A 15133-nucleotide genomic window follows, 5' to 3' on the forward strand; every position below is an offset into this window, starting at 1 on the left:
CTGGGATCACTTGCCCTTCCACCATTGTAAAAATTTTCAAATAAATGCCTTTGAAAATCAACCCTTCACTTCTTCTTCCCCCACCCCCACGTGGTCAATAACATTTTATAGCTGCATTTACAAAGTTATTTAACCTTTCACTTCACTCTTTTCTCCACAAATGGATTTAACACGCACTCAGAACTGAACACAGCTGCATTCACCTGGACAGACTATTACAGTATAAATAAGGTGAGACCTTTTAACTTCAAAACCACAACACACAAATTACAACAAAGACAGAACTTTAGGAAGAGATGATCATCCTTATTTCACTTGACAAACTAAATACACTCCTGCTTCCTGTTTTCTTGTACCATGGTCCCAACCACTGAAATAAACAGCTCTACCAGAGCCAGGCTGACACCTGGCCATCACCCTCTCTCTTATCTGAAGCTCGAGGATGGAGTCACAGGTGCTTTCAGCAGAGATAACCCCCAAATGCAGCATTCCAGTGGGGAACCAGGGTTTGGGTGGCTGTGCTGCAGCAGGCGGGGATGAGCAGAGACTGGGACGTGGGTGGGGAATTATCTCTGCAGAGCCAGGAGGTTTTGCAATGGCATCTGCTTCTATTTCAGTCTCCACTGAGGTCCCCAGTGCTTGGAAACCAGTTCCTCTGAAAGCTGCTCTGCAGAGAACAGGCAAAGTGAAGCACCAGGTGGGAGCAGGGAACCCCACACTGCAAGGAGTGGCCCCAAAGTGAAATAAGATTTCCAACGTGCTGTGTATGACTCCAGTAATACTAAAGCTCATCTGAATGCATTTCTGAATTTGCCTCCCTGCATTCCTTCCTGTCACACACTGTAAAATACATGAAAAGCTAAGAAATAGGAAAAAAAGACAGTGAGACTATCTCTGCTGTTTTATCTGCTGGTTTCACAGGGAGTTTTGAGGCCAAATTAATATTTGAAAGGAAGTCTGAGACTCTCAGATGAAACATGCTAGTGAGTAACATTCTTGCAGTTTCCTGCACAAAGCCCATATTTTTTTCTATGTAATAATTTCTTGCATAAAGTTGTATTATTTAGATCATATATTAACTAGTGTTTTATACTCTGCCATGAGATTAACTTAGTTTTCATTTGAAAGACAACTATCCAAAACTGTAAATCAGTATTTACTTTAAAAAATGCATCAGAAGTATTGCACAGTAATTTCTACTTCAGCCCAACAGCACTACTGGGAATTCTTAAAACTGAGAGGGCCATGGACTAGACAGAAATGTTAATTACATGACAGCATATAATGAGAAATTAGACTTATTTCAGGCTAAGAGGGATTTTTTGGGAAAGAGACTGTGTTTTGGATTTGCCAGTTCATTCACTGAATACGTTCTGTAACCAAAAATAAAGTCATCTAAGAGTCAGGACTGAGTGTGCCTATATGAGTACAGGATGTACCATGGTGCTGGGACTGGTAATTGCTGCCTGCAGTGTGACCTTCACCCCAACAAATCCAGCCAGTCCCTCTCCCATGCTGCTGTGTCCCTGGGGCCTGAGCGAGACAGAATGGAAGAGAAAGCAGGAGCTGTTCCCTTTCCAAGGAGCAAACTGGGAGGAGAAAGGATTCTGTAGGTTCCCCTCAGTGACTCCTGCAGGTCTGCAGGGCAGCCAGGAGCTCAGAGCTCTCTTTATCACAGGGACAAAGGTGTTCAGAAACCCCACAGGGAGCAGGGAGAGCAGAGACCCCACCACGCTGGGACACGTGTGACCTTAACTCGGGACATCTCAGAGACAGAAACAACTCCACTAAATAACAACAAAAATCCAAAAAACTCTTCAAACCTATACTGAAGCTTTTAAGAATATAATTAACTGACCAGAAAGCTCATGGCAATTGTTTTAATTAAATTCTGCAGTAAAAGCAGGCAGGGACGAAATGAGGCCGTACCTGTTTTCTGTACTTGCAGCTCCCTTTTGGCTTGTTCCAGAATGGATTTGATGGCTTCATCAGAGCCAGACTCTGCGGTTCGGATTCGTGTGGTTATGTTACCTGGGGAGGAAAACACAACTAATGACACCAGGAAAGCTCTTATTTGGCTGTTTTTGTAACACAAACACACACTGGATGTGATACATGGCCAGCACAACCTGAGGACAACTTGCACAGGACCTTTACCAACATTTACGCCACACAAAAAAGTTCTTAACATAATAAAAGCAAAATATCCTCGTTGTGCCTGTCTCTAGCTGCCCAGAATGGTGAGAACACCAGAGGAAGAACTAGGTGGTCATATATTCCTTTTCTATGGTAACATATATAGATCTATTCTTTTTTCCTTTTCTTTTTGATTTTTTTTTTTTTTGGGGAGGGGAAGAGGAAACAGAAGGGAAAAGAACTGGAGGGGAAAGGAAGAAAGCTAAAAAAAATAAGCCCAGGAATCAACTTAAAAATGGCATCAGCTGCTAGGCAAAGCAGGATGAGTATACATTCAGCCCAAAACAGAATTAAAAAGTAACTAGATAAGAATAATTTTTAACTTTCTAGAGGTTAATACATTAAGAGAAAAGTCATTTAAACGCAGATACCATTTGAAGTACTCTCCAGCTAAGAGCTATTACTTGGTTGTTTAGTTTTGCTTCTTTATTTTGTTTTGTTTGTTTTTTAACCTCTAAGGGGAAGAAAAGGAGGGAAAACTGTGAGTGCTACTGCACTTAACTGCATTTTCCATTATGAGATTATTGTTTGTAAGCAACTGAGGTGATTTGTGACTGGAGTCAAAATAACTACAAACTTTTGATGTACCTGCCTTTGTTTTTCCTTACTTCTGGTCTCACTAAAAGAAAATTTCTGGAACTAATCTACAACAAAAATGTGCAGACTTTCTGTTCAGTGATAATTTATGGATCTGATGTGCACTTATCTTGATGTCTTTTTCATACATAATACTGAACTAAGCATCACACTAATTTAGCAGTGTATTAAAGTGGAATTTGTCAGCATAAGCCCCATGAGAAGAAAGAAGTAAACCTAGAGCAGAAGCAGTATGCAATTGATGTTATAACTGTGCAACTTTCTCCCTCCAAAACCATAAAAATAGCAAAGAGAGCATTTCAATAGATCTGATGACTTTATAAAGCCACTTCCATCTCTTCTCTCTCTTTATCTGTCTTGCAGGGGGGATGGGAGTGGAAGAACTGTCCAAACAGGGTTACGTTAGTACAGCAGCAGCAGAATTAGAAAAAGCAAAGTGTTCATCTAACCCATGGTTTGTTTTATACTTACTGTCTGTTTTTCTATCAGATTCCAGGCCAGAATCAAACTGCACAGTTTTAAGGAAACACACAGCTAAAGCACACTCCACTTCCTAGGGATTGACTGCAAAGAAAAACACCTGCCTGTGACGTACCTTCAGACCCATTTCTTCGTTTCGGTACTTCCTGAAATAGTCTGTTCAGGTTCTGGCCTGGATTCTCTGTTGAAAAACAAGTTTGGTAAGAACAAAACAATCAGGGGATGGTTGCTCTGACATCACGGGCTGTGTGACATGAGGAGCTGGCAGCCTGGCCCTGAGCTCTCCTGGCCCCTTGGGCCCCTGAGCAGGAGGAACTGGCTACTTGGGAAGAAGCAAGGCTGGCTGATTTGTTAATAAAGATTACAGCTATGTTCGGAAAGGAGATTAGACAGATATAAATAAATGTCTAGAGATACCAAAAATGAAGAGGTTAAAGATGGGCAGATAATCCCCTCAAGTACAATCATCAAAAGGAAGAACAGATTATAAATCTAACAGTGTGTGCTTCCAATTAAACAAAATCTAGGAAAACCCTGCCTGTCCTTTCCAATATTTCTTGACTGTAAACAACTTACTTTTCAGTTTCTCTAAATGTAAATCTCAGCCTTAAGATGAATCACAATGAAATGCATGTTACTTCTTAAAATCGCTGCCTTAAATATGCAAAGCTGCTTTAAACTGGGATTGTGTTTTAATTACTCATCTCATGCATCACCTACCCTATTTTGTCAGAACACTTTGTGGAAAAAACATAATCACACAAGACACAACAAAAGCCTGGTCTCAGTAAATAACCTGCAATAAAAACCCCCAAGTTTTTCTGAGGGCTGCTACCCCGAGTAGCTGCTGACCCTTTTGGCTCCGTGTTCAGCTGTGGCACGGAGGGGCTGGGCAGTGAGGGCTGTGAGTGTCCCTGCTGCTCACTCCTGCTGACAGGCACCAACCAGTGGCTAAAAAAAGCATAAGCACAGATACGAACCTGCCTGAGTGCTGCAGAGCTGAACTTGCTGCACCTGGCACCTGACCTGGGTGAGAGCAGCAGCAGCAGTGCACAAACAGCCCCGGATGCAGAAGCTCCTGGTTTGGAATGTTTGGAACTAAGAGGAGCAGGGGGCTGGGGAGCTCTTACCTCTTTGTCTGCCCTGGATGCTGCGAAGAGCCAGGATGTTCTGCTCGTCCGACAGGAACTGCTTCATCTTATGAAATGGCTCCTTGCCTCTCACAGTCAGTTTATTCCATGGCTTTGGCCGGGCCAGGATCTCACTCACAGACCCTTGTGACAGTCCCAACACATAATGTCCAAATATCCGCTGTCCAATATTGTGCTTGATCAACTGCTCTTTCACCTGACGTGCAATTTCGGCCGTGTCTATCTCCTCGCCTTCGGAGATGCTCCCAGCACTTTCTGACTGGCTGGGAGATGGGGCCATGCCATTTACATCCGGGCTTTGTTGTAATGGACTTTGGGAAGATATGGAGTTTGTGCTGTATGGACCTGTTGGAAAAATCATGCTTGTGCTTCCTGCTTCCTGCATTGCCTTGGAGTAGAAGGACTGCATTAGCTGTCGCTGGAGGAGAGAGTTTAGTGCAAATTTTCCTGTGGAGGCCAGGGGTAAGCTGGGGCTCGCCAGGGATGAGCTGAAAAAGTCTTGACTTAAACCCGTTGGTGAGAACTGGTGTGTACCATTAGTATTGGAAGCCTGCTCCCCCGCGTTGCGGAGCAACTGGGAAGGAGGGGAGGCCGGCAAGGTTGCAGGACGCTGACTCTCAGGCTGGTCTTTCCCTTTTCTCCTGGCTGACCCTACAAGGAAGGTCAAACATAATGCATTATGGGGGGTCAAAGAGGGAAAAACCAAGATAAAAAAATGCAAAGTTTGCCCCACAAAGGGAAAAAGTGCAGATTGACACGGGCCAATGGAGTGGCGGTGGGAGTTTTGGTTTTGTTTGTTTTTGGTTTGTTTTCATTTGTTGGGTTATTTTTTTGTTTTTTAATTTTTATCTTTAATTTTTTTTTCCATGATTGAAAATTTTTAAGCCAAACAAGGCCCCCAAAACAAACAACATGCATTTCATGTTTGCACCTTTCTTGTATGTTGCAGCCTGGAGAATCCCCCTTACAGACATTAACACTAGAACATTTACATGAAGTGCAGTGATACAGTTAAATAAATCCAGTTACAGACAGCAAGTCTCTCTGTTGTCTCTCATTCAAGATATGACTCATTGGACCTGACTGAACCCAAATGCAGCAAACATTTACATTTTGGAACAAACCAATTTGAATAAAGGAATAACCATTAGGTGGATGCACCAAGATCGCTCAGTTAAAAGTCATAAAACGCTTCAAAATTCAGTAAACCCAGGGCCAGTGGCAACTTTTAACTTTCTTTCAGCTGCAAAAACCATCATTCAAGAATCTGGAAATTCCATGACTTGCCATTTAAAAAATGTGCACACAAGATGTAAAAGCCCACATTAGGAAAGCCAAACAGCAAACACGCTTCGCTGGGAAGAAAGGATTTTGCTTTCCCAAGCTGACCTGCTGGTGGTATATCCAAGTGTATCAGACAGGGAGACTGTGATCTACATGCAAACCTTTTGCATAACACTGTGTGTGGGGGAAAGAGATGGATTTGTTCCCAAAACAGAAGACAGCCTCAAACACTGGTACAGCCTGTAATCCTCTTCCTTCACCTTTATAGACTCCCTAACTTTTACTTCATTATCCAGCCTATAAAACTACAGAAATCCAACATTACGCAGTGCTCCTGTTGCTTCTTAATCCTCCTGCCATGCATTAGCTCAGGCACTCAGCTCTCACTCAGCCCTCCCTCCCATCACAGGACAGCAGAGGCACCCAGAAGAGCCAAAATTCGGGTGGACCTACCGCTCAGGTCGCTGTTGGTGATGCGCAGCGTGGCGTTCTCCGACTGCAGCGAGCGGTTCTTCTCCAGCAGCAGCACCTCCAGCGGCTTGGATGCATCCTAAAGGAAACCAAAGGGGGAGGTTTGTCTCTCAAAGCATTGAGAATCTCACTCAGGCACTAAAAAGGATTTCAGAGGGAAAAAAATTTTAAAAAAACCAAGTGCTTGACTGGTCTCTGAGGGCAGAGAGGGAATTTGCTGGGCAGAGATTGGCAGGAATCACTCCGGGCTCTGGTGGGAGCCATGGAAGAGATTCACTGTTAAATTTTCACTGTAAATCATTCACCAATTCTGCATTATTTTGAGATGTGTAACAGAACATTTTCTTAATCTTACTTATTTTTAAATGGTCCTGGCATGCTTTCAGTTTAAAAGCTGTAGACTTCTTTTAATCTGATTAAAACAGAAGTTAAGATTATATTATTCCTTCTAGGTCAACTGACCCAAGCTAAGCATTTCCTTGACATGCTGCATTTCAGCAGAAACAGTTTGTTGAAAATAACATCAGTCAGAGAAACCTGCTATTTACTCTCCCCAAAATGTCTAACCCTTGATCATTAAAAATCCCATTGAAAATTAATCCCAGCACATCGATATTCAGTTTGGCTTTCAGAAACAGGAATTTAATTCATAACCTTTAAACTGAAGTAAGATTAATTTGCTGGAACAGCAGAGCTTTCTCAGTACTCCAAGGTTTGTTTTCTTTTGTGAAAAGAAATTTCAAGGCTAACAAATACTTAAAACTGCTGAAGTCCTTGCACAGTGTGCTGCCTGTACACCAACTCCAGTATCTTTAAATGACTCAACTTCACAACATTCTGCTTTACCCACTCCAGCACAGCTGAAATGTCACTTCGTCCTTGACCACTTAAATGAAATTAACAGGCAGAAAAAAAAAGTCCAGTTCAGCTTTTTACATAAGAAAACATCAGGAAAAACAAGGATGGAAGCCTCAACATCAACAGGAAACTGTCAATGTCAACAACAAGGAATTGCAAGACAAAATTTTTGTTAATCAACTGAGCTGCTGAATAAGTAAGAAAACAAAATTAAGTTCAGTACCTGCGCACCAGAGCTTTCAGACGGTGCAAACTCCATGGATTTCAATATACTGTGGAAGGCAGAAAAAAGAAATTATTTTCTATTTCTTCTTTTCATAACAACTCCACTAATGAGCATTAACATTATCGTGTCTGTTCTCCAGCAACACTACAAGTGATGACAACTTTCCTTGCAGTAACACAATCTCCTAATGAATACAGAGTAACTCCTCAAACCAGTTATTGGATAAGAAAATTTTCTCAAGCATCATCTAAATCATTCCATATGCAATCCCACCAGGCCAGTTTAAAGTGTAAATTTAAAGGTTAATAAGGATATAACATTTTAAGCTGTCAGAAACAATATAAATTTATCTGTGAAGCTGGAAGGGAATGAGGAAGTTGTAGCAAAGCAGCAAAAGAGGGGAATCACCACCACAGTACAGCACTTTACAGAATATACACCAGCTCACCAGCAAAGAAAATATGCACAAATAATCCTCCCAACCAAGGCACTACAGGCTAAAAGGCAGTTTTTCATTTTAATAACCCCTTCATTCTATGGCAAAGGGAAGACAAAATGGCCCAATATTTCTTAAGAAATATGAAAGATCCAAATATTTATAAGTACATTAGGAGAAGAATCTGATAGTCTCATTGTCAATATTTTATACAAATAGTGAGTGGTCAGAGGACGTCTCCCTTCAGAGGCTTTCAGTTAGAGCTGTGTCATCTGGCAAACCAGAATCTTACAAGAATCCAGACTTATTACTGCACTTTGTTGGATAATTTTTTTAAAATCAGCCTGATGCAGGCAGGACATGAACTTCCTCAGGCTGAAGCAATAAATGATTTCAGCTTCTCAGTGTATAAAGACAACATTCATTTGGTGAAGAAAAACACATAAACACATATAGATGGTGTTTATACAGCATTTGTCATGTATAAAGCACCAAGAACTCTGTGAGCAGGAACAATCTGGTTAATCATGTATTAAACTGTATTAAAAGCTGTGGATCATGCATTAAAGGTTTTGGAATTGCCCCTGGTTCTCTGGAAGTGTCCAAGGCCAGGCTGGATGGAGCTTGGAGTAGGGAAGGTGTCCCTGGCCATGGCAGGGGGTGGCACTGGATGGGCTTTAAGGCCCCTTCCAGCCCAAAACATTCAGTGATTCCATGAAACGTGGAAACTGAGAGGGAAAAAAGGCAGAAGTGCAGTATTCTGAGTGCCATGAGGAGTTAGCCAGGCACCCATTAACTGCCTGAACCTGTCCCTGGATTAATCCAGAGTTAGATGTGCATTAAGTGATACTCTGGAAATCAGGTCTCTGGGCCATTCAAGATCACTCAAAGTCATAGCAAACCCAAAGGAAAAAAAGCAATTCTGACAAAGAGACCTCATGTATCTTGCATCTGTGCATACTCATTGCACACAGGGTTAATTCTGACAGGCATCCCTAAAATATAATAATTAATGAAAGCAGAAATTTCTGGCAATCACTTTCATTACATGGCATCACTCAGTGTCACCTCTTGCCTGGCTGTAGGGTGGAGCCATCATCCCATACACAACACATAAAGTGATGTTGTGAAGACTCTGTGTGGGCACAACAGCTCAGCCACGTGCAAAACCAACTCTTTTATGTTATCAGTGGACTTGTGCCAGTCAAGGGGACAGGATGTGGACTAATGGCTCGAGTTCTCAGAGACCCTGACATCACTTTGACATCCCAGGTGTGTGACTCAGGTGGCAAATCCCCAAAAGCCAAAGTGTTTCTAGGCACAGCTCTGCATCCCAGGACTCCAAGGAGCTGGGGGAGATAAATGCACAGAGACTCATCCAGGGAAAACCCCAGCCAGGTCTCTGTTCCCATGAATTCTGCAGGGAATGGCCTCTGCAGGGACAGCCCGTCCTAATGCACATCCTCATGATGCCCAAATGAGGACACTGATTTGAATTTCAAACCCAGTTTGAACAGTAAATCATCACGTGGCAAACATCCCATGGGAAATCCCATTTCAGTTCAGACCAGTTGTGACCCCACTTACCACACGTGGGTTTGCCATGTGGAGCAATCCAGCAGCATTCCAAATACCTTCCTTCCTCCTGGATGAGGCTAAACCAGAAAAAGCTGCTCTCTCCCAAAGGAGCAGATGTGAGTGCTGCCCCCAGAACCAGGCTGACAGTGGTTGGAAGCATAAACCTGGTTATGGTTGTATTTGGTTCTCCACACCAAAAATCTGCCTCTAAAGCTCTGATCCTGTCATCCCTCTCCTTGCACAGGCTGATGATTTTTGGTTCTGAGCACCTGCTGCCAGCTGGGACCTTCAGGAAGGATCCTGAGCCTTGCAGCACCTGTGTTTCCAGTGAGATTGGTGCAGGCAGTGTGTATTCAAACCTCGGCTGGAAACTCACTGACCTCTGCCTACCTGAAGGGGATTCTTTGCTAACTGAATTAACTTTGTGACAATTTCACAGGTAATTTCCTATACAGTTGAAACACAAAATATACTAAAAATCAAGCTGATGGCACCTCTAATTGCCCTAAGAGGAATATTCACTCCAGCAGGTTCATTTTTAAAAGAATGTAAAAGTTAAACATGTCAAAAATGACTCTCCAAATGTGTCACAAAAGACAAATTCTCCTCAGGAATATGAGGAAGCACAACGTTTCTTCTTTGGATTCCAGGAATATCTTTGCCCATGAGATCTTGACTCAATCTGTGGCTCAAGATCAGTTACCTGCTTTTTAAAGAGATGATCTTGTGACTTGAATCTGCACATCTAAGAAGACTTGAAAGATCTGACTGTGAAGCAAAGTGTGCATTGGGACAGCTCGACTTTCTGTTCGTCTGATCCCGACTGCAAAGGCAGCAGGGTCAGCGTGTCGTGCTACTTGAGAGGGAACTGAAGGCACACAGAGAGCTCTCAGATCTCAAAAATAGGTTTAGAAGCCATTGGGCACAAAAGCCAAGGCAGAAAGTGAAGAATCCTCCCATCCCAGTTCTTGACATGGGCCCACCTAAGTTCCTACCAAGTAGAAGTTGGCTGATATTGAGACCCTCAGCCCAGCATGCCTCTAACATCCCAGGAAGGGTTAAAGAAAGTACATCAGTGCCAAAACACCTAAAAAATTCATTCTATTCCTGCTCACTGACAAGATCTCTTTTCTCTAGGTGCAAATGTTATGAGCAGCTCATTTCTGTCAGTGTTCCAGGGCACAAGGCAGGTGCAGCAAGATTCAGTGTGAGGGCTCCAGATTTACAGCAACAGACTTCTCCCAGCCTCATTTACAGCAAGTCTCACTCAGACCAGACTGTCACTGCCAGGGGATGCACACTGAGCCTTCAGCACACCTTCTGGACTAGATGGAGCAGGGGAATGGTGTGAAGCAGCTGCTTGGAGGATGCAGCATTGCAAACATCCTCAGTGCTCTCCTGGAGGGTCTCAACCCTCAGACCATCCCACAGGATGGTGATGGGCCCCAGGGCCCTTATAAGCCAGCTATCAATCCACAAATTAAGGATATAAGAGCCGGAACAGCTGGGAAAACAGGGTTAATTTATTGGTGCCCAACCAGGGCCACGTCCAGCAGAGTCTCCCATTTATTTCACTGCAGGCTCATCCTGAGCAGAAGCACCATAGTGTCATAGTGTGACACTTCCTGTGTCACAGCTTCTCTGATCTGCCTTTCCACCCCTGCTCTCATGTAAGTCAGTGTTGTAAAAAAAAAAAGAAAATTAAAATATTGGTATTATCACCAGGAATACAGGGTTTCTATTTAAAGTATAAATGCAAAGTAAATGAGCATATTCAATGAGCAGGTTGGGTTCTTGGCACTTTTAAGTCTGGCTTTAAAGTCCTGGTCCTGTTGTATTAAACCTTTGCATTAAAGCAGGTAGGATTCAAAACTCATTTGTTGTTTCAGCACATTTACACTTAATATCTAATGCAAGAAGCTGGAAGGTTGTGGCTTTATTCCCATTCACTGCTTTACATGTGAGGACATAAACTGGCTAAAATCTGAAGCTTTTCCCTTAACTCAGGAGAGGACGTGGATGTATTTACCCCTAATCACTAAATGATGATGCTATTTTGAGCCCAGGTAATAATCAGGTAAAATGACCAAATAAATGTTCAATTCATTTAATTCCAGTGAAAATTATACCCCTACATCAGGGTGTGCTGCAGCTGGTGGTGAACCAGAACCTCAGCCAGCGTGGCTTGAATAAATCAGCACCAGGGGCTGGGCAGTTGTGGGGCTTGCAAATCCAAATCTGCTTTCCATATTCTCCAGGGACGTGTAAACAAAAGCACATGACTACCAGCCTCATCTGAAATACCTCATTAAACCAGGGAATGGGTTATTTCAGCCTTTTTAAAACACACACAGAAATGCCAGAATGATGAAAGAAGAGATGGGAGTTTCTCGCAGTTATTTAAACCTTGACACTAAACATATTTCCAGTCAGAAAAGTTCTCTTCTGAACCTGACAGCTTATCTTGTTATAGTTTAAAATGAGGCTCTTTTAAGTCTCTTAAGAAAATCCCTTGAAATAGGAAGAGGCTGTTTGTGGCTTTAGTTTAAAACCACAATATATTAGCAAAAATATACAGTGAAACAAGCCCCAGCATTAAAGTGGTAAGTGCTGAGCACTGGCTGGCAGGAGCAGAGCAAAGGTACCATGGCCAAAGGCTCTGCATGTCATTTTTAGTCCACATTACCCTCAGCTGTTGGCTGGAGACTTTGAAATAGTGGTCCACCTAAAACAACACAGATTCTGAAACTTTTTTCCCTTTGTGGACAACAGTTTTAGTGGCTTTTCTTCGTGGACATGTGTTTTATTTGCTGTTGTGATCCTCTGCTGCAACAAAAAGGAGCACTTTCAGATATAGCAGTTCCACTGGCTCTGGATGCAATTTCTGCCACTACTCCCAATTTCCTCATCTTTGTGGTTTTGACTGAATTCTTTATTGTTCCAAGAACACAGATTTGTGGCTTCATTTAACAAGCACTGTTCAACCAGAGTTTGTGAAAAAATTATGTAAGCATTTAACACTTACTTTAATTCTTTCTTAACCTCTTCATAATCAGCCTGTCCTTTCAGTTTTTCTTCCAGTTGCTTTAAAAGAGAGAACATGGATTTAATTATTTACATTGTTTTTTTCCTGCAGGCTTTGAAAATCATCTTCAAATTATTCCATATATACAGCAGCGCACAAGTGAGGGTTAATGACTCATACCTAATTTACATATATTAGAAAACAAACTATAACCAATTAAACGTAAACACAATTATACCTAGCTCATCCTTTGTTTACAGAGTGCCAAGCATGACAGAATCCAGTGGGTCCCAATTTGGCTGTTTGCAATGTCACTGTCATGTGCTCAGGGAAGAGATCGGGGATGAAGGTATTAAAAAAAAATGGGGCAGCAGAAATTTTCAGGGAGATTGAGTAAACAAGCAGGATGCTTTGGCACATACTGTATTCTTAATAGGACAGTTCTTGATAACCTTATCTACATGATAAAAAGAGCAGAGTGAAGAAGCTGTTGTTGACTGGAATGCCTTAGGCTTGGAAGGCTCCTACAGCACCTCGAGCCCACACAGAACAGCTGTACCAGAGGTTTTACAAGCATCACTGACTGCAGTAACCAGAGAGGCAGCACTGAGGCCACCCCAGCAGCTCCTCCTGCTCTGCCCCACCCAGGATGACCCCAAAGGCTTCTCCTGGCTGTGAAGATGCCCCAAAGGATGCCCCAAACTACCACGATCCAGAACGCAATGCCACAGGGTAAATGCTTCAGGAGGCCTAAAACATATTGATACATCATTGATGCAGTCATGTTGCTTGCAGAAGCCACATTAATTTCAGTAATTTCTTTGCTTAGCGCAGGCACACCTGATCTAAGCAATGAACACAACTTACTGGCTTGCAACTTCCATGGATAAATTCAGGCTAACTCTGCTTCAGTTCATTTTTGGTGTTAAAATTGGCACAGAATCCCAAAGGTCACGGGAAACAGAAATAACACAAGGACGTATCACCTCAAAGACAGAGAATCTACTTTGAAAAGGAAAGGAATATATGACATGAAAAAGAAAAATAGGACTTTATGTCCAGGAGAGGCTGCCTTCAGGGGAGAGGGGAATTCAAGATCCTACACCCACTCTGGGGCTGCTCTTTGGATGCAGGAGGAGGGCAGGGGAGGGCTGCTGGGAACTTGGATAATTTTAGCAAAGCTGTTTAAAATGCAGCCCCACACAGCTGTGCAGCAGCCCAGCTATGGGGCATGGAGGCAGGGCTGGGGAAACAGAATTGGGAACCTGTTCCCTGTGCTCTCTTCCCCATAATTCAGTGTGTGGGTATCACAGAGCTGTACAAACCCCAAAATTATGCAGCACAGCACCCACAGGACAGCAAATCCATGGACTGAGTCATCTCAGTAATTTAAATGAGGCTTCTTCAGATGCCAACAGCAGCATGGTGGGGCTTTGTGGGACCTCCAGCTGTTCTGCCACTTTTAAAGGATTTCCTACGCAGCCCTTTGCAGCTCTCACACTGCTGCCATGTCTGCCTTGCCATCAGCATGGCTGTTAAGGAGCAGTGACAAAGTGGACAGCCACGTTACCAATCCACAGCCCTCTCAAGGCCCTGTTCCTGCTGTTTGCCACCACAGCCCAGCATCCTCAGCACTGCTGAGAGAGGAATCTCCTGCAGGAACAGCCAGGCTCAACGAGCAGCTCTTAATGGATCCCAGGAACTGCTGCTCAGTGTGGAATTGGCACTCTCTGGGACATTGATGGAACGAGTGGCCTCTTAAAAAGGTCTCGTGTCTTTTGTCATCAGTGGTTGTGCAGTCATTCCAGTTGTGTTAAAAATAAAAATGAAGTGTCTGTTTTAGTCACAACCATTTTTTTTTTTCACCTGGAATAAATACAGGGCAAGTTTTAGTAGTTTTTTCTGGCGTGTCCTGCCTTTCCAAATTCCTGTCTGGAAGTATAGGAAGCACTGGCTTTGCTTTAGATAGCAGAAAAAATCCTGGTTGATGTGACCAGGAAAATCCTACAAATAATAAAGATATTGGAGGTTTTGATAATTTACAACACATGTTGAAATCTCATTATGGAAATGTACAGTCCCAGGGCCTGAGGTCTCACATTTTGAGGAGGGTCAGCCACAACAGGCAGCTCAAGCCTGTTGTTTCAGGCTGTTTCATGAGTTCAAGCAGCTTTTCAAGCTGCAGCTCAACACTGAGCAAAACAGAGTGACTTCAACAAGACATCCAGGTGGAACTTTTAGTTCATCTGGTCAGGCTGGAGAGAGATCTTTAAATGAAACCAGCGAGCCAGAGAGCCCTTGGTACTGGGGGGAGACTCAGCATCACAGCTGAGAGTTTTCCAAGTGGTCACAGGCAATGGGAGCACCTGCCAAACCCCAGGACATCTTTCTGCTCTCCTTGGTCTTGTCACTTTGTCCTTCTGCCTCTGCAAATCCACTGCAATTCACCCTTTCCTTAACTCTGTGACTTGTAACATTTTGGGTCTGGAGCAGAGGAGCTTTTACAGCAGGAATAACTGGCAATTTATACCAGTTCTCAGTATAAAAAGGACCAAAAGAAATTTAAAACAAACCCCGGATTAATATCTTAGTTACTTATGCAAGGGTATGCTAAGAAAACAACCTTTTGTAGAAACAGAGATAAACCACAGAAAAGTTAATGATTCCCATTTTAATGAATTCTGTATTAAATGTAATTCTGTGCAGGGAAGTGCTATACCCTGGTAGAGTATTTCTGGTACAAAAACACAGGTAGAAAAATAAAGAGAAAAAAGAGATATTGACAAAATGCAGCTGTTTTGGATTCTCAGGTACTTGCTACAGCAGTATGA

The 15133-nt window shown here is 42.9% G+C and overlaps 1 protein-coding gene across 13 annotated transcripts in view; it reads right to left on the reverse strand.

Moving 5' to 3' along the window:
• CUX1 (cut like homeobox 1) overlaps window positions 1-15133 on the reverse strand; it is a 307940-nt gene that overhangs the window by 68898 nt on the left and 223909 nt on the right. For 6 of the 13 annotated variants that reach the window (XM_064394619.1, XM_064394611.1, XM_064394610.1 and 3 more), the window contains 6 exons: window positions 12303-12361; window positions 7261-7309; window positions 6162-6258; window positions 4404-5075; window positions 3389-3454; window positions 1930-2031 (listed from right to left, as the gene is read on the reverse strand). In XM_064394619.1, coding sequence (XP_064250689.1) covers window positions 1930-2031; window positions 3389-3454; window positions 4404-5075; window positions 6162-6258; window positions 7261-7309; window positions 12303-12361 — 1045 coding nt within the window. The remainder of the gene's footprint in view (window positions 1-1929; window positions 2032-3388; window positions 3455-4403; window positions 5076-6161; window positions 6259-7260; window positions 7310-12302; window positions 12362-15133) is intronic. The other 7 variants (XM_064394620.1, XM_064394612.1, XM_064394623.1 and 4 more) reach the window with 3 other exon arrangements.

This window comes from Passer domesticus, chromosome 19 (assembly GCF_036417665.1).
Source record: "Passer domesticus isolate bPasDom1 chromosome 19, bPasDom1.hap1, whole genome shotgun sequence".
NCBI classification, from domain to species: domain Eukaryota; kingdom Metazoa; phylum Chordata; class Aves; order Passeriformes; family Passeridae; genus Passer; species Passer domesticus.